Consider the following 26,628-nt stretch of genomic DNA (forward strand, 5'->3'; position numbering starts at 1 on the left):
TGGTGGATAGTTGTGCCTTTGTTACTTTCAAGGCAGATTATATTAAATTCTGACATGAAATCAGCATTTTGTTTTTTGATTTGATTTTACTGTGATTTTATCATGGGAAGGGTGCTCTTAAGCATGACATGAAGCAGAGTGCCTAAATCTCCCTTCCCTGTGATGACATTGCTGTAACACACAGTCTCAAGTGGACAAATGCTTTCATAGAACGGCGGCCAACAAAAAATATGATGAAATACACATTTCATGTTTCAGAAAAGAATGTATTATTAATAATAATCAACATAAACAAGTATTTCCACCAAGAAATGTAGTTCCTTTAGAGTATGGTATTGATGCCAAGCAACCATGGACCAGTGATATATTGCAATGAATATCATATATTCATTGTTTTTTTCATAGAACAATGAATACATGATAACAACACTGTTTAATGCAAAACACTTCACTTTATAAGTACTCTTTGGTGACCAAATTACTACCCCTAGTCATGTTTAGCATCAATTTAGCAGCACCCCTCTTCTCGTACTGCGGTTGAATCTCAAATGGCTCCCTGCTCCCTACATAGTGCACTAACAATAGTCATTTGTCACTACAAAACATCCATACTCAATGTATGTTGCACTATTTGGCTCTAGATAATATCTAGACTTTCATAGCTAGCACACTATTTAGCTACAGAGTACAGAGCCATTTGGGATTCAGTCTGGGTTTGATGCTACTTCTGACTGAAACACAAACGTTTGGGGTGTGTTAGACATTCAAATGACATATGACTTTTATACTGCCATTGTACAGTTAGTCCTACCATAAGTACTGTAGGAGTTGATCTCTGTGGGCTGCGTGATGGGCAGAAGTGCCAGCAGGAAACAGCCACCTCACCGTCACTTTTATTAGCGACTGCCACTGCATAGCCACTTCATTGCCACTTTTATTGGCAACTGCCACTGAGCAGCCGCCTCACCATGACTTCACCATCACTTTTATTAGCGACTACCACTGAGCAGACACCTCATGGCCATTTGAAGCTTATGTGAAACAGACATTGAGGTAAGATCTAGTGCACAGGTGGAGCCCTGTGCACTAGATCTTACCTCAATGTCTGTTCCACATAAGCTTCAAATGTCCACAGCTGCTGGAGCACCACTGTTAGCTACTCAGTTTCCACTCTTACAGACTGGGAAACTTCTAGTGGTAAACAGGACTGAATTAGTATGATTTTAGTTGTTTTCTTCAACCATAATAATTCAATGAAATGGTGCTTACAAGATTTTTCACAAATTCACAATATATGGCCTACCGAATCACAGCCATGCCAACATTGTGTATGTTAGCTAGCAGCTCAAGATTACTTGATCTGTGTTTAATGATGACACATTAGACTGTGCCAAAGGCCTTCTGATGAAACTGGAGGATTTTGAGTTTGTGTTCATGTTGTACACATATGAACAAATCTTCTCTGAGACTGATGTGGTGTTTGACATTGTCTAGCAGAGAGCTATGGATGTTCTGTACTGCAAGAAAAGAATTGAGTCTCTTCTTGCTTTTGTCAAAGAGAAGAGGTCAGAGGGGGCTTTCCCAGCTGTTTATGCCAAAGCAGCAGATCTCACATCAGACCCACAAACTAATGCCATGAGAAAACTCCGTCTGTCACAACTACAGGATCCCAAGGAGCGCTACAGAAATCTGTACATGGCCATCCTAGACAATCTCACAGAGCAGCTACCTCGGCGTTTTGCAAATTTGGAAAGTCCTGCGCTTCTTGGAATCGGTCAATCCAGGGAAATTTGATGAGATGAGACAAGTGTTTCCAGAGGAGGCATTTCAGAGTGTCCTGGAAAGCTTTGGCCAGTTCTTTGATTCAGGGAGACTGAGGTCTGAACTTCAAGTCCTATATTCAAACCAGGACTTGCAGGGCAACAGGGGAAAGCTATGTGATTTCTTGCTGTTTCTGAAAGACATGGAGGTTGGACAGTGCAATGCTTCAGGTGTACAAACTATTGTCATTAGTGGCAACGATTGGAGCTACATCTGCAGGTGTAGAGAGGAGCTTCTCCTGTTTAAAGCGGCTCAAGTCTTACACCCGCAACACCATGGGCCAGGCCGTTTAAGCAGCCTAGCTCTGCTGGCCATTGAGAGAACACTAGTCAAGTCCCTGGAAAAGACGCCTTGTTGGTACAACAGGGCCACAGATCATTTTCTTGAAAAGGAACGGAGGGTAGAATTTACGTATAAATAAACAGACACATTTTATGATGTAGGCCGAAATTGAGCTTCCCCTCCTTGAAAGACCAGCATCCGCCACTGGTGTAGAGGTTGTGTGACTTTTACTTTTATCTGGGAAAATCATCTAAACATGTCATTTGACTGGGGATGTATGCACTCACGAGAAACCACAGGCATTAAAATATCAACAGCTCAGAGATGACATGACTGATAAGAGCCATCGCTTCCTTTTGCGTTCTGTCAGGTAGGGACACTAAAATGAAAATGGAAAGTCCCCATGCTGACGGGAGCTGGATGTACTAAAATCACATCTCATTTACACATACATATTATTACACACATGCATGCATGCACACACACACACACACACACACACACACACTACACATATATATATATGCCTCACAGCGAGGAGGGCCTGGGTTCGATTCCCTGGCCGGGTGATCAGGGTCCTCTCTGTGTGGAGTTTGCATGTTCTCCCCGTGTCTGCATTGGTTTCCCTCCGGGTTCTCCGGTTTCCTCCCACAGTCCAAAGACATGCTGTCAGGCCAATTGGACATGCAACATTGCCCCTGGGTGTGTGTGTGTGTGTGTCTGTTTGTGTCTGTCTGTCTGCCCTGCGATGGACTGGCAACCTGTCCAGGGTGTATCCAGCCTTCCGCCCGAAGACTGCTGGGATAGGCTCCAGCACCCCCCCGCCACCCTGACGGAGAAGCGGCTTAGAAAATGGATGGATGGATGGATATATATATATATATATATATATATATATATATAATATATATATATATATATATATTCCAGATCATACAAGCTATAGACAATGGAAGATGTACAAGATATCCATCCATATGTGCAGGTATCTGTAAGATTGGAGCGAGTCTGTTTGATTCTTGTGAGTCATTTCATTCATATTGAAGTCCATTCTTGCCTGCTTATGTTTAATAAAGGCTTTGGGTCATATTACTGTGATAGGAACCAGACATCTGAAGTGCTGAATGTCTTTTAAAGCTACAGAGTTTCCTCAATTTACTTTAATCCATTCATGGTGGAGGGATGCAGGAAGGGTGTTAGAAGGCCAAAATAGTCCCCAAAGAAATCTTATCTCTACCAACTGAACATTATTTTATCATCATTCACTTTACTTACAAAAACTCAGAAGACCTCACCAGTGGTTTTGGACAGTAAACAACTCGATATATTTGCATTGTAGTCATCAGAATATGAGTCAGTAGCTTTAGAAACTAACCATTTCACATGAAAAACACTCCGGACATCTGAACCATGTCGTTACGCAGGAATTTAGAAAATTTGTGGAATTGCCCTTTATGGCCAAATAGTCCCAAAAGAAAACAAAGATTACCATTTTGACCATCATCAACATCACATATAAGAACTCAGAAGACATGTGTAGGGCCACTGGCGTTTGTGGACAGTAAATAAAAAGGCTGTGTTGATGAAGATGAAGGAAGTAGGCAGGAGGACTGTGAGGCTAGTCGCATAGCGAAAAGAATGGTGGCAAAGGCAAAGGCTCAGGCCTATGATGAGCTGTATGAGAGGCTGGACAGTAAAGGAGTAAAGGACTTGTATCGTTTGGCTAAACAGAGAGATAGAGCTGGAAAGGATGTACAGCAGGTTGGCTGATAAAGGATAGAGAGGGAAATGTACTAGTGAGTGAACAGAGAGTGATGAGTAGATGGAAGTAGTACTTTGAAGAACTAATGAATGAGGAAAACGAGAGAGAGAGGAGGACAACGGGGGGAGAGATAGTGGATCAGGAAGTTGCAGAGAATTAGTAAGGTGGAAGTGAGGGCAGCTTTAAAAAAGGATGAAGAATGGAAAGGCAGTTGGTCCAGATGACATACCTGTGGATGTATGGAGATGTTTAGGAGAGAAGGCAGGGGACTTTTTAACCAGGTTTGCTTAACAAATCCTGGAGAGTGAGAGGATGCCTGATGAGTGGAGCCTCCGGAGTAAGACCACCAGGTACCGGAACAGCTGTCTTTCCAACAGCTGTACACTCCTGAAGCTCTGCCCCCTGATACCTAAACAAATAACAATGGACTGTACCCTAACTCAACACTCAACACCACTTACCGGCACTTACATCTGTTGTATATACTGCCCATTTATTGTATATACTGTGTAAATACTCTACCTGTTCATAAATACATACTTATCCCTTCATATTTATAACCTGTTCATAGTACTTTACAACCCCTCATATTTATTCATAGTTCATAGTACTTTATACCCCTTCATATTTATAATCTGTACATTCTTGTTTATAACCTGTATAACCCCCTTCATGTTCATACCCCCTCATATTTTTTAACCTGTATATACTATACTTACTGTACATTGTAACATACATATTTATATTTCTGCTAAGCACTTCTGGATGGATGCAAACTGCATTTCGTTGCTTTGTACCTGCGACATGCGCAATGACAATAAAGTTGAATTATATTCTGTTCTATACTATGTGTGACAGAAGGATAGCAGCAAGAGTGAAATGGAAGGTTTACAAGACAGTAGTGCGTCCTGCTATGATGTATGGTTTGGAGACTGTGGCTCTGTCTAAAAGACAGGAGGCTGAGCTGGAGGTAGCAGAGATGAAGATGCTGAGATTTTCATTGGGAGTGACAAGGATGGACAAGATTAGAAATGAGCAGATCAGAGGGACAGTGAAGGTGGAGCAGTTTGGAGATAAAGCCAGAGAGGCCAGGTTGAGATGGTTTGGACATGTGTTGAGGAGGAATAGTGGATATATTGGTCAAAGAATGTTGGAGATGGAGCTGCCGGGCAGAAGGAGAAGAGGTAGACCTCAGAGAAGGTTTATGGATGTAGTGAAGGTGGACATGGAGATGGTTGGTGTAAGAGTAGAGGAGGCAGTGGATAGGGCAAGATGGAGGCAGATGATCCGCTGTGGCGACCCCTAAAGGGAGCAGCCGAAAGAAGAAGAAGAGGAGGTGGAACGTCCCTTTAACACTAGAAGTCCCAGAGAGGGGGCATTTAACATTTCTACCTCTGGAACCCAGAGACGGGTCGAGTGACCTGAAGGATTTTAGCTAACATCCTATAATCACCGTCTTTTGTTCTGTAAATAAGGCCATTACTGGCGCACCACAGGAGGTTGTTGTTTGCCATTGAGTTTAGCTATTTAGTTTCTAGTTAGTTCTATTCAGTTTATTGTATTTGATAATATAAAGATTATACATTTTGTATTTAGTTTAGTTTTATTTGAGCAAAAAAGCAAACAATTATTTATTTATTTATTTTATTTTAAATAGAGAATTAGAAATTTTTACAGCAAGGTACAGCTGTGAGTAATGACCAGAAGCATTTGTGTCAAGAGGACTGAAATTTCAGCGTGAAAAATTTAAGAACAACTCTTATTTGTTTCCATGCTTTTTATTTTTGTTATAAAAATAATACAAAAAATACAAGGAATAAAACAATTCCACACATATTTACAATAGTCTGCAGTGGGGGGCTGCGTGTGTGTGGGAGTGGCATTTCTTTGTGTGCCTAGCATTTCAGCACTCACTCGGCAGTCTGTCTGCACTGTCAGAACATACCTGGCACTGCCAGGGTTTGTCCCTGGTACATTTGCCACAAGTGTATTTGTAGCAGTCGAAACATCTCACAGTTGCACAATTGTTCGTGAATCGATGGTTGACCTGAGTAGCATAGTCTAGAGAGACCTCTGGCTCCTGTTACTTGGAGGAGAATGTAAAATCGAGTGAATGGATTTCTTTATACAAGACCAGCATCCCTTGTGCATTTGTGGAAATGAATGCCTTTTTTGTGCGTCTCTCAGACTAAGAACCAGAAGGCAGCACGTGTGACCTCTGCCTCCGTGGCCGAGGAGGAGTATGGTACTGTGCTGCACTCCTTCGTCTTTCACCGCGGCCTGGTTGGTAAAAACGTCGACCAGCTGGTTACAGACATGCGGCGCGTCATGGAGCCCTACACAGCAAGAGCTTTAAAGGTATTAACTGAACCAGTGCTTTAGGCTTATTTATATCAACTGTGTTGGTTCTGAGTGTCTGAGTGTCTCTCTTTGTCTTGTAGGTTCGAAAGGAAAAATGTCTTAAAAGATTTTGTGACTGCAGCGGGACCACTGGGTGTCACACACTTTCTTATATTCACCAAAACTGAAACCAACGTTAATTTGGTAAGTAAGGTCAGAGGTTTTTAGAAAGGGCTGAACTGTGATCACTTGTATTTAATCTGTAGGTTATTTCCAGGTGATGTAAACCTCTAAAGGCTTACAGGCCACTTGGAAACCCACATCTGCACTGAAATTAAAGTTCTTGGCCAAAATTGAAATTCAGAGGACAGTGGATTTAAAAACTGAAAGTCTGTGGGTTTTTTTTTTTTTTTTTTTTTTTAACAGTATTAATGGTAAACTGAGCTCTCAGTAAATAAACTAATCAACTCTGTACACCTTTTACAGTATGTAACTACAGAATTCAGGAACCTTGACAACAGAGAATGGCTGATCATCCAAGGCAGTTAATTTAGTAGAACATCTTTGTTTCTTAGTGTTTATTCATTCTATTTATTTATTGATTGATTTATTGAGGGGCAGTCGTGGGCTGGAGGTTAGGGAACTGGCCTTGTGACCGGAAGGTTGCCTGTTCGATCCCCAGCACTGACAGTCCATGACATGAGGTGTCCTTGGGCAAGAAACCTAACCGCTAATTGCTCCCCGGACACCATGGATAGGGCTGCCCACCGCTCACTGCCCCTTAGTGTGTGTGTGTGTGTCACACTAGAGTGTATGTGGTGTTTCACTTCATGGATGGGTTAAATGCAAAGGTGAAATTTCCTCATTTGTGGGATTAAAGTGTCACTTAATTAAAAAAAAAAGCAGTTTAAACTGCATTTTATAAACTGAGTCTGCAGATGGTGCTGCTGTGATGAGGTTTTTTCTTTCTGTTCTGTGGGATGTGGTGTTTTCACAATCATCATATTTGTATAAAACCTGTAGTAGAGAGGTTGTTGATAGTAGACATGAACAGTGATCATAAATCACTGTTTCTGGCTTTCAATACTGTTAATTGCTTATTTTTTGTATAATTCTTTTGTTTGTAAAATTCTATTATTTTTGGATATTATTTGTAGGGCTGTTTTCAGTGGGTGTTTTTTTTTTATTTATTTATTTATTTATTTACAAAGTGCCATTTCGCACATGCTTTCTTGGTGGCCAAAATGTCTGTATAAGACGCTACTTGTTCTCTTTCCTTGTATGTTTTTAGTACCTATTCAGTAGCATGGAGACCATCAAATCTGGACCTTGAACCTCGACTCCAGTCTGTGGCATTAGATAACTATTCAGTTGGAGCAGAGTTGGAGCAGACTTTTGCAGCTCATGCAACCAACCACAAAAGCTTTCTTGGCATACAAGATTTTATCAGCCTGATCGTATCAAATACAAACGAGTGAAAAACGCCATCAAAATTGCCATAAAGTCCTACACTCTTATGTTTATAGCAGTTTGTTGATGATGGACAAATTCCATACATTCAAAAAGAATCATTTCAAATTGATTAGCTGGCTGTGTCAGTCGACCAGTCATGCATTTGGTCAGACTAATCGCAGGTTGACCTAAAAATGTGGGCACTTTTTATGTCTTACTTTTGCACTTAGAATAATAACAGTAATAGGTCATATTTTTCTAAATGATTTGTTTGGATGTTAAGTGCGCTACAATGACGTTTTGCAGTGGGGAAAAAAAAAATCTGAGTTGGAGCAATGGTTCAGTTAGTACAAAACATTGCACTGGAAACTGGATTCAGGGTCTAGATTTAAAGGGTCTGCCCTAGACTCCTCATTAATGCTTGGTTTCTGACCATTGAACCAACCACTGGCTGGACATTTCTGAGTGGTGGGATACTCTCAACCTAGCAGTAAGACTGTGCTGCATACACCTGTTTTACCATGACAGCATCCCGGCCATTTTAAGGGTGGTCTGCTACCCGAAAAGTCTGTTTTAATAATATTGGTCCTTCTCTCTCTTTCTCGGACCTCAAAATGTGTCCCAGGGAGTGCTTAGGTTGGTAGGTGTTTTCTAAAAGAGTGGATGGCGAGACATAACTCATGATGTTTGTTCTTGAATGCAGAATTAATATTCGTCTGAATGCATAAAGGCATTTAATCCATTGAGTTGTAGTGCTTATTGTGTTAACTCTATTTCTGATGCATCCTTTGGAAGCGTGTCTTTATAGAAGTTACTCACTTTGTGAGTTTTCTCTCACAGAGACTGGCACGACTTCCCAAAGGGCCCACCCTTTTTTTCCACGTTACTAAGGTATGGTGACGTACTCTTTCCCTTTTCGGCACACGTGGGTTTAGATCTGGCGAATGTGAAGTCATGCAGATACAAATGATGACACTGTAATATGTTGATTGTGAAGTGACTGTTCAAAGTAAACGCACTGATGTGTCTGCAGCTTCATCTTCATAGCGAACAGCTCTTTCTGCTACTAGTAAAAAATACATATTTCTTTTTCAGTATTCTCTCATCAAAGATGTCGTTTCATCGTTGAAGAGGCACAGGATGCACGAGCAGCAGTTCAGTCATCATCCGCTGCTGGTGCTGAATAATTTTGCCCTAGATGGCATGCATATCAAACTAATGGCCACCATGTTCCAGAACATGTTCCCCTCCATCAACGTGCATACGGTATTGTTCGTTCATTCATTCAACAATGTCCAGGTTATGGATTTGCAACCAGCAGAAATGTTACCATTTATAAGTTTGGAATCACTTTTCATTTTAATAATTTAATAACAGCTTATACAATGTTAATGTTATTGACACCTAAATATGAACTGATTCTCCAACCCCCCCAATCAAAAGAATTGGGATGTTACTTTGGGAACAGAAAGATGTGACATGCTCAAAGAAATGTCTTGTGGTTTTTGTATGAAAAGTAATAATGTGTAAGAAATAAGGAGCAAGAATAATAATAAAGTACTAATAATAAATTGTAATGTCAGTTATTAACATTAAATGCTACTTACTATTTGGGCTACTACATAGTTGTTATAACTGTCGATTTCTTGTCAAAGTGCAACAGCTTATTCAGGTGTAGTATAAAGGTAAGATTAATGTGATGGAGATGGGCTTTTCAGTCAAATTCAACTTTTAAGGCAGTATTGGAAAATATTAGAATAGATATGTATGTATCGCTCTATTGATCATCTAAATATTCATATTTACTGCTTCCTAATAGTAAATAGTTTGAAATAGAACATGTATCAGAATTGGTTTATGGAGTTGAAAACGGTGATTCCATACTTTTGATCAGTGATTGCAAACATTTAAACTGTGGTGGATGTAAAACAGTAGACGGATGATGAACGTATAGTCTCCTGAGAGTCTTCTATGACTTGACTTGTTCTCTGATGTTCTGTCACTATTGTTACAGTGAGCCATTTACAATTAGATGAGTTTGTTCATGTGTTCTTAAACTTATTCTTTCCTCCTTTTGTTTTAAGGTCAACATCAACAACATTAAGAGGTGTGTGCTGCTCACTTATGACCCGGAGTCCAAAGAAATAGACTTCCGTCATTAGTAAGTAACGTCCTCCCTCTGTGTGGTGGCAGCAGTACCAGGTGCACATGATGAAACTTGAAACAAGATTCTTCAGTGATTGTTTTCAAAGTAAACGCACTGATGTACCCTGCAACATTGTTTATGGCTATGTGGGATTCGTAATGCTCCACTCAACCCTTTGTCCTCTCTTCTGACCCTCGCAGCAGCCTGAAGGTGGTCCCTGTAGGCATGAGCCGAGGAGTGAAGAAACTCATGCAGGAGAAACTCCCCAACATGAACAAGCTGGAAGATATCAGCGATCTGCTATTACAGTAAGTCACCCAGAGGACACAGAGGCTAGATTTCTCAGCTGGTCAAGACTACCCAATTACAGTGCCACTTACCGCATCTAAAGATGTCAATTTATGCAAAAATGATAACCAACATGACTTTGGAATATTACAATCAATAAATATCTAATTAATTCTAATATGTCCATTACTATATGCCCAAGATAAAATTCTCTGGCTATTTTAAAGTGAATAAAACTCCAGCTGGCTTCACACAGTGAAACTTGCATGCAACTTAGTTTCTACGAAGTAACTGAAACAACTGAAGTCACACGCAGCACATTCGATTACACCACTAGTTAGCTGAATTAACTTTTTTAGAATGTTCTTGCTGTAGTCCTCTGTGATGTGTAACTTACATTTGCTTATTTGCAGCATTTTATCATTTTTTTTTCCAGCTGTTGTTGCTTTTTTGTAGGTCTGTATGTCTGTGTATGGTTCTGTACTTTAAGTAGCCATTCTGGTGGTGTTATCTCACTTAACCTGCCCTGGAAGCATTGCAGACCGCACTTTCCACTCTGATATTTTGTTCTGCTGGATTCCCAAAGGAATGTTAAGCTTGTGTAAAATTAGGGTGAGTCAAGAGGAGAATATGTATAATCTGTCCACATGGATTGCAGTATCAGCAGTTTAATGATGAATAAATGGAGGCACAAGCAGCCTTTTAAACAGCTGTTACCATTAGCTGGTGAGTTCAGAAACCAGTTTGACATGCCTGTTGTAAATGCTTATACTCGCTCACATTATGCTTGTTGTGATATAGTATGATTGCATTTTTCTCATAACTTTGGTTGGGTGGTTGTGATATTTGTGACAGGCTGCTAAAAACCTTACATAAAGTCGATCAGGGGGAACTCCTTTTCAACTGTCCATCTTGTTTTGTTCATTAATCCACTGTAATTAGATGTGAAGAGAGATCATGTCATGAAGTTGAGATGGTTGCAGCTGATTTCAGGAGTTGTGAGGGGCTCTACATTATGCAACATAATGAAATTTAGTTTGCGGTCAACTTCTTGCATGCAAGCTTCGCCATGTCAAGCCAGCCTAATACAGAGTTTGGTGCCATTACTGTGTGAGCAGGTCCTTCAGTCAGATTTATGTTCAGGGTGTTCTTGGGAATAATTCTGAATCTTAAAAATTGAATGATGTCAAAGAATTGTGGTGAGGTGGTCTAGCTTTTTGGCATCAGGTTAGCTGGGAAATCTTGCTGAAATATGAAATTTCACCATTTGACACTTGTACGTTTGATGCAAATGATGACGTAATAAGCTTGCCTGAGTGCTCAGTGATCTTTCGAAGTAAACGCTCTGATGCATCTATTGCAATCTTATCTGCAAGCTGTCTCTTGATGGCTTTGAAGGTTCTAATTTACAAATGTTTCCTCTTGTGCTCTCGCTCCAAGAGGGGTGAACCTATCCGAGAGTGAAGCTGAACAAGACGGGGATCACAACATCACAGAACTGCCTCAGGTTTACTCGGGCCGTGGCAACATGAGGTCACAGCAGAGTGCTGTCCGACTAACGGAGGTGAGGGAGGGGAGAGGGTCCCCTGCTTCTATTGGGATTAAAGGAAATACAATAGAGTGCACATGTTTTCCTCTGTTATGAACTCCAACGCTTAAATACATGATTCTGTGTGTGGTTTAAAAAAAAAAAGTTGACGCTGCAACTTTGTTGTAGATTGGCCCTAGAATGACCCTGCAGCTGGTGAAGATCACGGAGGGCATGGGAGACGGGAACGTGCTTTATCATTCCATTCGTAAGTTCCCCACTACAGTCAGTGAACAATAAATCTGCTACAACTGGTTTAGAGGGGCTTTGATATAGATGTTCAGAAGACGAGAAATGGGACTGTTAAAGGGCCCATATTGTGGTAGTCAGATGTAGTATGTAAACATTACAGAGGTTTTAGAGCATACTGTTCACTCTGGCACTCGAGTCTATATATGGATACTAACAGGGGGAAAGTGTTTGTCCCGTAAACCAGTGAATCTGCTTATACATAAACTGCAGTTTAATCCCACCTGTTTGTATTGTAGTTGCATAATTTGTTTCAGCATCCTCTGCTTTTTGAGGTCTTTTACATATTTCACCCTAAAGACTCAGTAACAAACATTCTGTTTGTGATGAAGAGGTGGGAAAGCAGTATTACATATGTTTATTATGACACTTTTGCACTAAATCCATACAGATGTCATAACAGAACATCAGAGAAAAGGACCAAGACAGTTGTAGGCCTTTTCAAACTACATTTAATGTATATATGGTAATATGGTCAATTTAATGTATATACATTGGTGTACAGAACATACTGTAGTGGTAAATGCTCTGGTAAAAGCTTTGGAAACTTGTTTATATTGCATTACATTTGCAAGTAAAACACAATATTCTGCATAGATACAAAGACGGAAGAGGAGCTTATGGAGATCCTGAAGAGAAAGAGGCTCGTCTGAAGGAGAAAGCAGAACGTAAACAGAAGCAGGAGCAAAATAGCCCTAAAGAAGCAGAAACGGGATGAAAACAAGTAAATATACTACTATGGCACTCCAAACTAAAACATGAAGGCCTGTTTATTAAGAATGTTGTCCTACATTTTGACTGTTCTTAAGTAAAATCCAACTGCATGATAGAAACACAGGTATCTACAAACCACAGGCTTAGATTTTACATAGTATTAAAACTATCTGATTACAGGAAAAAGAGTCTGGAAGGGATGAAGAAGAAACGGCAGCAGGAGGGAGCAGGGTCTGATGATAGTGAAGTGGAGGATCCTGGGATGCAGGAGGACCAGGCTGCGGCTGAAGAGTCGGAGGACGAGGCGGAATACTACAGGCAGGCCGTCGGCCAGGAACCAGATGAAGGTATTAATTCATGTACAGCACAGGTCATCAAATAGATCTGACCAGGAACCAAATTCTCTCGGAGCAAGCACTCTTTGTTGGTGCAGGTGTACGGGTGTAGAAGACAAGTCCTCATCAGCGTCCAGCTCTACTATAAGCACCTTTTGCTCTTGTGAAGTGGCACAACCCAAATCTAACCAATTCCAAAATAATTATAAAAAAAAGTTTATTCCTTATATATTCCTCTCTCTATCTATCTCTCTATCTGTATACACATACATATATACGGTGTACATTTAGATCTGCAGCCACAACCTCAAGACTTGACCTTTTTTTTTTGTTTGTTTGTTTGTTTCTCTTGCAGACATGTTCCCCACTGCAAAGAGGAAACATGGACCAGGCAAGTCACCCAGACCCTTCAAAAAGAGGAAAACGTCCTCTTCAAAAGCCTCTGATGAGAAACAAAGCCCCCGGCCTGCTGGTAAGCCAGCTTTCGGTGGTAAAGCCTCTGCTGGCAAAAAGTTTGGAGGGAAGAAATTTGGCGTAGGAGGCAAAGGATTCGGGGCTAGAAAGACGGCAGGTACTGGCAGCAAGTTTGGAAAGAGCAAATGGGGAAAGAAGTTTGGAGAAAACAAAAGGGATGGATTTGGTGGGAATAAAAATGGGCCAAAGAAAGGCCCCAGTTCGAAGCTGAAAGGACAGAGATCGAAAACTGGTTCTGGGTTTAAAGCGGGACCGAGAGGAGGCAAAGCAAAAAAGGACTTCAAACAAAAGAAAGCGAGGAGCTGAATGAGCTGCTGAAAAGAGCCAGGAATCTGCATTTTACACCATATGAAAGGCACTGCAGAATAAATCCCCATGTTGGAGATGTTGCCAAATGACTCAAAGTTTAAAAGTGTAAAGTATGTAACATCCTCTTTTCGGAGAGGCAGCGAAGACTGCTTTCTGCAAAAGATGTACTTTATGCCTTGTGTTGCGTCGCATTTATGACAATAAATAATTGGTTCTGTCAAACCGCTGTTTCTCTGCATCAGCTGTGTAGTTATGGGTGAACTTTAAGCTTTCTCTCTCTCTTTCTTTCTCTCTCTCTTTCTCTCTCTTTTTCTCTTTCTTTCTCTTTTTCTCTTCTTTCTCTTTCTTTCTCTCTTTTTTCTCTTTCTCTTTTTCTTTCTTTCTCTCTCTCTTTCTCTCATCTATCTTTTTCTCTTTCTCGCTTTCTTTCTTTCATATATACATACATGCATGCATACAGAAGGTGAGACAAGCAGAAAATGGTGGAAGTCAAGAAGCAGAGGAAGTGAAAGCCACTACTAACCTTAAGTGCAAGAACTGTCCTGTATCTGTCATACAGGAAAGCATGCGAGTCGGGTGAATCACAGAAGAAACTAGTTTGTCTTCAGGTCAGCTAACGATACCGCTAGTGAGTATACTTTGTCTTTACAAACAAATTACTTGAACTGCAATAATTGGTACTTTCTAGTTAATTCTGCAGGTTGTGTTCAGGAAAATGCACTTAGTTTCTAGACACTAATCAGCATCCCACTCACCAGTTTATATGCTTCAAATCTAGGAAAATGTAGTGCATTGGGAAGTGTTCAGAGACTCCTGGAACACCAGGCGAGATGTTTAACATCTCAGATATTAAATGTTGGCTAGACCTTTGGGGTTTTTTTTTTTTTTTTTTTTTTTGTCTATTGTGATTGATCTGAGTTTGGCAGTTTCCTGTGAGTGTTTAGTTTTTCAGGGCAGACTAATTTTACTAAACTCAATTTACTATAATTTATATCCTTAATTTTACTTTGTTGTTTATTTGTTGCCACATTAAGCAATCCAGGATAAAGGGGAAAATTGGCTACTTTGTTATATTCAGTCTTTTTAAAAAAAAAACAAAAAAAAACCTAAGATTTAAAAAAAAAAAAAGCATGCAAATGTTTGGGGACCTCTGGTCAAATGACATTGATTTTCTAAGTGAGGATATGTGAACACATCCTCCACAGAGAACACGCTTCTTTTTATTACACAGTTAAAGGCTCATTAAATTGGCTTATGCAAAACACGTTCTGTAAATATTGTTACTATGGAGTTTGTTGGTTTTGTCAGACCACAGCTTCCACTTAATTTCGTATGGTGCCTGAGCTTTAAGCAGTGCAGTCGCAGTTCCGTACAGATATAATCTATTTACAGTTCCTGCGATTAATGTTTATTACAAAAATTGCCTTTCTGATCGTATGGATATCACCAGTACTTCAAGAACACTGAACTGTTTTTCAGTACAACTAGAGCAGAAATATTCCTGTTTAAATTAACTTGGTGTTTGAAATGCTGAAATAAAAATCATTGTACTGTAATCCATTTAAATTATATTTCCTAAGTTGTATTGACACCCCACACCCCGTCTCCTCTCCAGGTTTTTTTTATTTTAAAACGTTTGGTTTTAAAAAGGTACAAATATGTACCTGAGAACTTATTTAAGGTGCACAACTGGAGCTTAAAACAACTGCTGTGCTTTTTGAGGGAGCATTTACATTACATTACCTTGAACGAAAAATGTACCTGCACAGAACCTTCATTTCTAACACTGTATATGAATATTAATGTCTTGTGGTATTCCGTTTATATCCTTCCACTTTTTAAAAGAATTAAATTGCATCTGAACTAAGGTTAAAGTGAGCACAGTATTTGATATCCACCTTTCTTTATTTCATATAGTAGTTTTTCACTTTTTCTTGTTTTAATATTTTTTAATATTTTTCCTGTTTTCTATATTATTGCTATCCAATGAAAACCATGTATCTCCATTTTTTTCAGATTTTTTTTAATATACATTTCACACATTACATACATTTCAAAACTTACATTGAAAAGTAACTTTTTAGTATTTGCCCTCTCCTGTAAATTTAATATTTTGGAAATGCTTGTTTTTCTTTGCACAGCAACAATATTTTAAATAATAAAACATTTAAAACGGCGTGAGAAGAATATTGTGACAGTAACTGCAATTTCTGTAGCTCTGGATGAGATTTCTCTGCATCCCTACTGGTGGTTTGTCTCGCTGTTCTTGAGCAAACATGAGGGTGCCTTCTCCCAGCTTTCATCTCTTTCTGCAGTGGGATTTAGGTCAGGACAGGATGCCAGTTCATGGCAAATGGTCCAGTGTTTTCTTCCCATCCACAGGGTTCTCGCATGTTCTGGAAAGTGTAGGCTAGTTTTCCAGTGATGGGAAGTTGGACAAATGTTTGAAAATGATTCAAATCTCTTGGAAATGTTAATGAACTTTTGGAAAGGTGTAAAGTTTGGGCCATTGAGGTTGCATAGTTTATATTATTCCTAACTGCTTATGCCCAGTTTGAGCGTCCATTAATATTTCTTACAGTTTGGTACAGCTACAGCCTCACACATGGACATTGTGCCTTAACGCCTGGTGGACGTCCACGGATATTTTAGTTGAACGTGTGATCAGATGGTGGTTGGTTGAGATGGGGTTTGTTTTCAGTATGTTGGAAGTTGTCTGTTATTTTGAGGTTTTAATGAGTAACGGCTTTCTTGTATGTAACTCCTGGAAGAGCATTTCCTAAAAACAGCAGCAACCCTGGTCCATTCCTGGGTGTTTTTTGAGGTATGATTTAGATCATTATCTGGCTGGAAGATCCATGACCAGTATGGAAGGTAGTCTCAATCATTATTGCTATTACCATGATACTAGGCTGTTCATTTCACTCCAAAAGATCTTTTTGGACCACACCTAAGAATGTTGGCTGTGACCCAGCAGGCCTTAGATACCCCTACCTTGTTGGTACACTGTGCAGTGTTAACAGGTTGGGCAGTTTCCCACCAAATGAGGTGGATTTTTGTTGGGATAAAAGAAGTGCTTTAGTGGGTGAACAAATTAGATTTTCTTTTTTATTTTATCCCTTACAGTGCATTTAAGAAAAAGAAAGAAAAAGATTAATAACTTGAATATATCATGTTTGTGCAAGTTCTGCAGGTCATGGAAATAAGATGCACAAAAAACAGATAATTGCATTTTTTGCAGCACCACTGTGCCTTATATATACAGCATGAAACTACCATATAATTTTGCATTACAGTAGTATGAGTCATTTATGATGCTTACTTGCTGCTGTTCTTGTGATTTGGTTTTACAAAAACCTTTTAGAGTGACCCCCCCCCCCCCCCCCCCCTGTGGTTTATGGGGTCTCTGTCATGTTATTTCCACTATTAAGTCACTACTTGGCCTTCATAAAAAGCAGGTGAAATGATAATATAAAGCCACAGCGTACATCATGTACTTTGGGGAAAGCACACCGCACATCATACGCCACCACCACGCACCGTCTCATTGTGGTTTGAAATGTCTCATTCGTGTCTGGAAATGTAGAGATTGAATGATTGCCAGTAGATTAAACTCCATAAAAGGCAGTGCGCTGAGACACAGACGTGTAATTCATATAATGTTGCTGTCCAATGAGAAAAACAATGCATCTCCATTTTTGAACGGACCTGTAGAAATGCTCCAAAATTGCTTGGACTAATTAGGTTTTTGCCTTCTCCTGTAAAATTGCCATTATTCAAACAATTTTACATTTTACCATTTTAAATTCTCTTTTTAAGTGTCATTTGTCACGGCCTATTTAAATGAAGTGGAATCACGAGAATAGCTGTTAACTTTTATGTTTAGCGTGTGGCTGTGTGTGGCTTTATTTGGGAACATATTCGCTCTGTGGGTGCTGGTGACGAGGGAGAGGAGTGGTGTTCTCCTGCAACTTGGCCATCGGCGACATCCTCTACGTTCTAACATTCCCCCTGCTCATCATCTACTACTCAAAGCCCAGAAATGTCAGAAGGTGGAACTTGGCATGGTAGAACCTGTCTGCAAAATTGACCGAAATATAAAATGGGCCGTAACTTTTGCATAGGCCCCATTTGGTTTTTTCACCCAAATATTTTAAATTCAGCAAATAAACAGTGATTGTGTATTAAAATGTGCAGAGGTGTGTTCTCTGTAGAGGACGTATGAACTTATTTACACTTAGAAAATCAAAAAGACATGTAATTTGACCAGGGGTGCCCAAACTTTAGCATACATCTATGCCATTGAATGGTCCTACTGAAGTTCTCATGGCCTTCTGGTTTTGTCTTGGCAAGATTATAATGTGGTAAAACACTGTGAACAAAGTGTAGCTCATTTTCTTTTTTAAAATACCTTTCCTGTACTACATTCTGGGTGGTGCAGGTGATAGCGCTGTCACCTCAATGCAAGAAGGGCCTGGTTTCAGTTCTCTGGCTAGGTGACCACAGTCATTTTTTGTGGAGTTTGCATGTTCTTCCTGTGTCTACGTGGGTTTCCTCCCACGTGGGTTTCCTCCCACATGTATATATCTGTCTGCTCTATGATGAACTGGCGACCTGTTCAGGGTGCCATGCATTTTGGCACCATAGGTGACATGCAGAGTATATGCCTAAATGAAAAGCATTGGGAGTTGGGAGTTTCCTCCACCATTTATGTAGGAATAGGCACTCCCAAACTTGATGTTGAACCGTGTGCTTACACTGGGTCGGTATCACCTCAAGCTCAAAACAAAGTGACCACTGTGCCCTGATTGGAGTTCTTGCTTTGCACTTCTTTCATTTTGACGTAAAATTTTTATGCACACAAAAGTCAAAAGGAACAACAGATTTTGCAAAATGTAGAGTAACAAGTAAGATGTTTGATTTTGAAATGTAGTGGAATGAAAATAAAAAATCACTCAAAATGGAAAAACCTCAGTAAAGTACAGATACACGAAAAACTACTTAAGTACCGTAATGAGGTACATTTACTTAGTTACTGTCCGCCACTGATTTTCACATTGCTTGACCTCTTTTTTTGTGCTTCAGTTGTATTTGCCTCATTAAAATGCAACCAAGACAGTGAAATGCTAATGTACCTAATAAAGTGGCCGGTGAGTGTATAAATGCTGACTTTAATGGACGTCATATATCTGTAACATATATATATATTAGCAGAGATTAATGGCATTCAAAACTTGCCGTGAGTGATAACTAGTTCCATTAACTCAGTTCCATGGGCTTTAGTAAAATGTCCATTGCAGTATGTTCTGCTCTGTAATGTGATTTGTGTTGTATTATTTGTCATTATATTAAGCACTGTGGTCAGCCTATTAGCTAGGAAAGTGTATTCTGTGAGGGCGAAAATCTGCTTCATACTCAGTTCTATTTTAGCTGACGTTTAGTTTCAACTTCCTTTTAGGGTTTAATTGAATTCTGTTGGTTAGAGCAGCAGTGCGGCTTTGCCACTGCTCACATCTCTCACAAGCTTTAGTACTGACGAAAATAAATTCAAACTCAAGAAATCGGAAGTTTCATCAGCCTTCCAGCTACAACGGCGGTCTCTGAATGAGCTGCTGGTCACATTTCATTGTTTAAATGTTGAGGACTACCATAAGCGAATGGCTAATGCCAGCTAGCAGACCAATTGCAGCAACATTCACAGAAAGTTTTGGACTTTCTGTCAGCTACAACATCAGCAGGACGGGATTTAAGCTCAAATCTTTACTGAATGACTCAGTAAAACAGCAACAGAGTAGAAATATACCTTACCTCAAAGTGTTTTCCAAGCAGAGAGAAGTTTAAATGTAGCTCACAGCTGCTATTAGCTTATCAGTTTCCACTGTTACAGACCGGGCAGCTTCTAGTGGTAAACAGAACCCAAACAATTAAATGAAATAGCACATATGTGTAGAGGTGGGTAATCCAGGTCCAAAAAAGTAAAAAAAACCCTAACCAGGATTTTGTTCCAACTGCCTGAACACCTTTGCTGCTGGTTTGAGCAAATTAGAGAAGTCAAGCAGTTGGAACAAAATCCTGGTCAGGGGTTTTTACTTGTTGGACCTGGATCACCCATCTCTACCTACGACACAAGAAAGGTTTTTTTTTTTTTTTTTCCCCACAGATTTACACAGAGCTAGAACTCACAGCCATGTAAACATTTTGTAAGCTATGCTAGTCAACTTTTAGAAAGGTGTAAAGTTTGGGCCAGTGAGGTTGCATATTTGAGCATATGGCTAGCTGCTAATGCCCAGTTTGAGAGTCTATTCATATCCATTGTAGTTTGGAGTACATCATGCCTTGCACATTTAAAGGCGTTCCTTTCTTTAAAAGCTTGGTTTCCTCCTGTTTCATCTGGACGTTTTCCCAGAAGGACTGTGGCTTTTCTGTGCTTCTCTCCCAGAAGGAGACTCAACCATGGAGCTCATTGCCATTTAGATAGTAATGAATGGTGCATCTTGAAACTGTTGTACTTTGAGCTTGATGGTCATTTTTCGTCTTGGGACCACATTTAAGAAGGTTGGCTATGATCCAGTAGGCCTTACATATCCATACCTTGCTGGTACACCCTGCGGTGTTGCCAGATTGGGCAGTTTCCCACCAAATTGGGTGGGGAAAAGTGCTTTGGTGGGTGAACAAAATGTGGATATTTCTTTTAAAGTATACAAATTATGATAAAATAGGCCTGATGTCTCCTCACATACATTTATCAACACCGATTGACATACCTTTTGGTCGCTTTGGCTGCCTCCTCTCAACAGGTAAACTTCAAAGATGTGTAAAAGATATAGTTAAGCTTGCATATCATTAATAATTAAGTAATAATTGCATGGGCTGAAAGATCCTATAAGTTGCATAAAAAACGATTATTTTTATAGAATTTTTATTAAAGTTATTTTGTTTAAATTTATATGAAATTATTATAGTTATAAATATACACTTTCTTTGTAAAGATGTTTCTCTGATGTTTCACAGAGATTGCAAAAATGACAAATAACTCTAAGTTCTTCATAACAATGATAAAAAATTTTTTTAAAAGACCAGCAGTGCCTGCTAGTGACAACTCAAATGCTTACCTGCAAATTCTCCAAGACTTCATCTGGTAATGTGTCCAAAAGCTTATTATTAATGTTAATAAAATGCTGTGTCATTTAGTATTATGGTTTAAATGACAGTAGGCCGGGTTTGACGTGTACTTTTTGGGCAGTTTTCACACATTGTGGTGGTTTTTAACAGTTTTATTTGCTGGAATTAATAGAACCCTTGCAACCCTGACTTCTTAAAAGCCTTCAGTTAAAAAAAAAACAGCCCATCTACTTCCATTAATAGTTTGTTATTGTCTGTTCCTTTATTTATGAAGTCCGGAGAGGCCACAAGCTGTTGCTATAATGTACTGGTCATTTTCAAGGAACTTGTTATTTCAAGACAACAATTTTGTTATCTTGAGATAACAGACAAGTAACTCGTTATTTCAAGATAACACTTTTATCTTGAAATAACAAAACAACTCATTATCTCAAGATAGCAACTTTGTCTCTATCTCTATCTCAGCATAACAACTTTTGTTATGTCAGTGTTATCTCAAGACAACAAGATAAGTAACCAACTTCTGACTGACTTGCAACCAAAGACTGAACTTTGGAGGTGGGAAAAAATATCACACCTCCAAACTAAAAGCAAGTCTCTGAAAAGAATGGAAGCTGTAATAAAGGTAGAGTGGACACTAAAAACTATCCATCCATCCATCCATCCATCCATCCATCTTCCGCTTCTCCGGGGTTCGGGTCGCGGGGGCAGCATCCTGAGCAATGAAGCCCAGACCTCCCTTTCCCCAGCCACTTCCACTAGCTCCCTGGAGGGATTCCGAGGCGCTCCCAGGCCAGCTGGGCGATATAGTCACGCCAGCGTGTCCTGGGTCTTCCCCGGGGTCTCCTCCCCGGTGGACTTGCCTGTGACACCTCCCAAGGGAGGTGTCCAGGAGGCATCCTAACAAGATGCCCGAACCACCTCAACTGGCTCCTCTCGACGTGAAGAAGCAGCGGCTCTACTCCGAGTCCCTCCCGGATGACCGAACTTCTCACCCTATCTCTAAGGGAGAGTCCAGCCACCCTGCGGAGGAAACTCATTTCGGCCGCTTGTATTCGCGATCTCGTTCTTTCGGTCATTACCCAAAGCTCATGACCATAGGTGAGGGTGGGAACGTAGATCGACCAGTAAATCGAGAGCCTTGCCTTATGGCTCAGCTCTTTCTTTACCACAACAGACCGGTAAAGAGCCCGCATCACTGCTGACCCAGCACCAATCCGCCTGTCAATCTCCTGCTCCCTTGTACCATCACTCGTGAACAAGACCCCGAGATACTTAAACTCCTCCACTTGAGGCAAGAGCTCATCCCCGACCCAGAGAGGGCTCTCCACCCTTTCCCGCGTGATAACCATGGCCTCGGATTTGGAGGTACTGATCCTCATCCCGGCCGCTTCACACTCGGCTGCAAACCGATCCAGTGAAAGCTGAAGTTCACGGCCTGATGTCCCCAATAGGACCACATCATCTGCAAACAGTAGAGATGTGACCCTGAGGTCACCAAACCGGACACCCTCCATCCCCTGACTGCGCCTAGAAATTCTATCCATAAAAATTATGAATAGAATTGGTGACAAAGGGCAGCCCTGACGGAATCCAACTCTCACTGGGAAAAAGTCTGACTTACTGCCGGCCATGCGAACCAAACTCCTGCTTTGTTTGTACAGGGCCTGAATGGCTTGTAGCAAGCCATGTACCCCGTACTCCCGCCCACAACATCCAGAGCCTTGAGGAACTCGGGACGGATCTCATCCACCCCTGCAGCTCTGCCGCCAAGGAGCTTTTTAACTACCTTAGCGACTTCGGCCTCAGTAATGGACAAGCCTATTCCCGTGTCCCCAGACTCTGCCTCCTCACTGGAGAACGTGTTGGTGGGATTGAGAAGGTCCTCAAAGTATTCCTTCCACCGCCCAATGACGTCTTCAGTCGAAGTCAGCAGCACACCATCTCCACTATATACAGTGCTAGTGGCACACTGCTTTCCCCTTCTGAGTCGCCTGACGGTTTGCCAGAATCTTTTCGGAGCCACTTAAAGTCACTTTCCAAGGCCTCACCGAACTCTTCCCACACCCGGGTTTTTGCCTTGGCAACGACTGAAGCCGCAGATCGCTTGGCCTGTCGATACCTGCCAGCTGCCTCTGGTGTCCTACAGGCCAACCATGTCCGGTAGGACTCCTTCTTCAGCTTGACGGCATCTCTCACCTGGGGTGTCCACCACCGGGGTTTCGAGGATTACCGCCCCGACAGGCACCAACTACCTTGCGACCACAGCTACAGTCAGCCGCTTCAACAATGGAGGAGCGGAACATGCCCATTCTGAGTCAATGTCCCCCACCTCCCCCGATATCTGGTCGAAGTTCTGACGGAGGTGTGAGTTGAAGATCAATCTGACAGGTTCTTCTGCCAGACGTTCCCAGCAAACCCTCACTATACGTTTGGGTTTGCCTGGTCTGACTGGCATCTTCCCCCCACCACCTGATCCAACTCACCACCAAGTGGTGATCAGTTGACAGCTCAGCTCCTCTCTTTACCCGAGTGTCCCAGTACACATGGCCGCAAGTCCGCTGACACGACAACAAAGTCAATCATTGAACTGCGGCCTAGGGTGTCCTGGTGCCATGTGCACTTATGGACATCCTTGTGTTCAAACATGGTGTTCGTTATGGACAAACTGTGGTTTGCACAGAAGTCAAAAACTGAACACCACTCGGGTTCAGATCAGAGAGGCCATTCCTCCCAATCACACCCCTCCAGGTTTACTGTCATTGCCACGTGACCGTTGAAGTCCCCCAGTAGGACAATCGAGTCTCCAGGAGGAGCACTTTCAAGCACCCCTTCCAAGGACTCTATGAAGGCTGGGTATTCTGAACTGCTGTTTGGTGCATAAGCACAGACAACAGTCAGGACCCGTTCCCCAACCCGAAGGCGTAGGGAAGCTACCCTCTCGTCCACCGGGGAAAACCCCAACATACAGGCACCGAGTCGAGGGGCTATGAGAAAGCCCACACCTGCCCGCCGCCTCTCACCATGGGCAACTACAGAAAAGAAAAAAGTCCAGCCCCTCTCAAGGAGATTGGACCCAGAGCCCAAGCTGTGTGTTGAGGTGAGCCCAACTATATCTAGCCGGTATCTCTCAACCTCGCGCACCAACTCAGGCTCCTTCCCTGGCAGTGAGGTAACGTTCCAAGTTCCAAAAGCCATTTTCAGCAACCGAGGATCAGAACGCCAAGGCCCACGCCTTCGGACACTGCCCGATCCACAATGCACCGCACCCCTACTACTGCCCCTCCCATCGGTGGTGGGTCGATGGGAGGGGGGACTCATGTAGCTCCTTCGGGCTGGGCCCGGCCGGGCACCATGAGTGAATGCCGGCCACCAGACGCTCGCTGGCGAGCCCCTCCCCCAGGCCTGGCTCCAGGGTGGGGCCCCGGTAACCCTGATCCGGGCAGGGTACACAAGTCCTGCTTTGTTGTCCTCATAGGGGTGGTTATGGATCACACTTTGTCTGGCCTCTCACCTAGGACCAGTTTGCCATGGGAGACCCTACCAGGAGCTTTTGCTCCAGACAACATAGCTCCTAGGGTCCTTCAAGCACACAGACCTCTCCACCACGATAAGGTGGTGATCCATGGACAGGACTAAAAACTATATAAAACAAAAAATATATTTTGAGTTGTTGAGGCTTTTGTGTGATTTTGTGTTAAGTATGTTTTCTCTTTTTTCCCTGACACTGAAAAAACTATACCTCATGGCTGTTTTGACTGAGTATTAAATGAATGCAGCTTGATTTCTAACTTGTACACAGTACTGTATGTAACCAACAAATATTATTTTCATTGCGTGGTAAGTTGATAACATTAAATTCAAAAAGTCTTAGTCAAAAACTGTGATGAATTATTTCTTAACTATTTTAGTAATCTTTTTGAATGTATGCCAGTCTATCCTTATAAGCAGGGAATTGTAAAGGATGCGCTTCTTCATATTATAGTATTGTAGGTCCCAACCGGGGTCCTGCTGCGCACTTTGCATGTTTTAATATTGATTCTTTTCTAACCCAGTTGATTAAACTAATCAGCTAATTAGCAAACATAATAAATCTTGAGAAGTGTGGCAGCAATACTCTGGGATCAGGGTGGGAAACTCATATATCATACAATAGAATACTTCTATATCATATCACTATTCTGTATCATAGAATAGAATACAGAGGGAAGGTAACTTGGTGGAAGAAGCCACCCTAGACTTTTTGTTCTGAGTGAATGAAGGGGCCAAATCTAATCTCATCATTTTTGAATGGCTGTGGTCTAATTAATTCTGCACTGTCATTTAGATCACTGCGTTCCTCTGATTTATTCCCTCTGAAACTTTAGGGGTTAGCTGACCTAAGTTTTTGTCATCTGATTATATTATTTATTTTAGTTTGTGAGGTTTAGAAAGAAAAATAAATGTATTTTTAAATATATTTTTATTTTAAAGTGAAATGTAAAGTTTGACCTTTGGGATAAGAATTCCTCCCAGAGCCAAATTGTTTTTGAATTCTCCTGTAAAATGATCGTTTTGAAGACTTTGTAGTTTTTTTTTTACATTTTCAAAGTTTAAATGTTTGTTTATTATTCTCATTTGTCCTGGCTTATTCAAATCGTATCTTTATATAAGTGGAATCAAGATGCCTCTTTACAAGATTTCGTTTTTGTGCTATAAAAACAAACTTGCTGTTCCAGTCTCTTACAGAGATATGGAGGTGGGGGTATTTTCCCAATCTCCACCATGTGTGTCAGTGATGTTCTCCCCACATACAAACATGTTTTAAAATACTGGTCAAAAAAAAAGTAATTCTCTTTTGTTGTGCAGGAGGCGCAGAGCAATGACGGGGAACAACTCCTCCTGTGGCTTTATAGCCCAAAAGCAGCTGTTACCTTTCATGTATAGCGTGGAGCTGTGTGTGGCTCTATTGGGGAACATATTCGCCCTGTGGATGCTGGCGACGAGGGAGAGGAGAAACTGGCACACTGGAGTGGTGTTCTCCTGCAACCTGGCCATCAGCGACATCCTCTATGTCCTGACCTTCCCTCTTCTCATCATCACCTATTTAAATGACAGAAAGTGGAAATTCACTGAACCTGTCTGCAAAATTGAACGTTTCCTTTTCGCCTGCAACCTTTACGTCAGCATCTATTTCATCATGTGCATCAGTGTCAACAGGTACCTGGCCATCGTCCACCCCTTTTTCACACGCAAACACGTGCGTCCCAAACACGCCAAGATCGTCAGCGTGCTGGTCTGGGTCACTGTGGCCGTCCTCTCAAGTCCGATCCTCAAGTTTGCAACCATCGAAAAAGAACGGTGCAGGTCATTCTCAAGCAAAGCAAAGAGTTACAAGCGCGGCTACAGGGTCTTTATGGCTGTCGTTGGCTGCCTTGTTCCATTTGTGGTCACATTCATGTCCTATTTTTGTGTGATATGGGCAGTTTTAAAAAATGCCAACATCACCACACTGGAGAAGAAAAAAGTGGCTCTGATTGTGGCTTCGGTCTGCATAATCTATTTCATATCTTTTGTGCCCTACCACATTCTGCAAATATGGCACTTTCAGCTGAAGGAGAATAGAAAAAATGACTGTGCGGTGCAGAACGCATACCAAGTGTCAAAGGGACTGGCAGGTGTTAACATGTGCGTTCACCCCATCCTCTATATGGCCGTGTTTGATAGTATCAGGACATTTTGCTGTGGAAGGAGCTCCAATAAATAG

The 26,628-nt window shown here is 41.3% G+C and overlaps 2 protein-coding genes across 2 annotated transcripts; both read left to right on the plus strand.

Annotated features, from left to right (window-relative positions):
* Positions 1-6,028: 6,028 nt before the first annotated feature.
* On the plus strand, positions 6,029-13,896 carry LOC119264408 (suppressor of SWI4 1 homolog). The gene is given in 13 exon segments (XM_037543018.1): positions 6,029-6,224; positions 6,309-6,409; positions 8,498-8,548; positions 8,753-8,923; positions 9,742-9,818; positions 10,004-10,111; positions 11,532-11,655; positions 11,809-11,887; positions 12,526-12,558; positions 12,561-12,618; positions 12,620-12,652; positions 12,823-12,989; positions 13,333-13,896. Coding segments are annotated over 13 exon segments (1,623 nt in total). The 3' UTR covers positions 13,758-13,896.
* A 248-nt stretch (positions 13,897-14,144) lies between these two features.
* On the plus strand, positions 14,145-26,628 carry LOC119264006 (P2Y purinoceptor 11-like). Its single transcript, XM_037541048.1, has 2 exons — positions 14,145-14,388; positions 25,731-26,628. The coding sequence occupies exon 2, from the start codon at positions 25,744-25,746 to the stop codon at positions 26,626-26,628; it is 885 nt and encodes a 294-aa protein (XP_037396945.1). The 5' UTR covers positions 14,145-14,388; positions 25,731-25,743.

This window comes from Pygocentrus nattereri, chromosome 1 (assembly GCF_015220715.1).
Source record: "Pygocentrus nattereri isolate fPygNat1 chromosome 1, fPygNat1.pri, whole genome shotgun sequence".
Classification (NCBI taxonomy): Eukaryota; Metazoa; Chordata; class Actinopteri; order Characiformes; family Serrasalmidae; genus Pygocentrus; species Pygocentrus nattereri.

Coding starts and splice junctions, on each gene's coding strand:
- LOC119264006 (XM_037541048.1), top strand. CDS start 25,744: ATGACGGGGAACAACTCCTCCTGTGGCTTTATAGCCCAAAAGCAGCTG.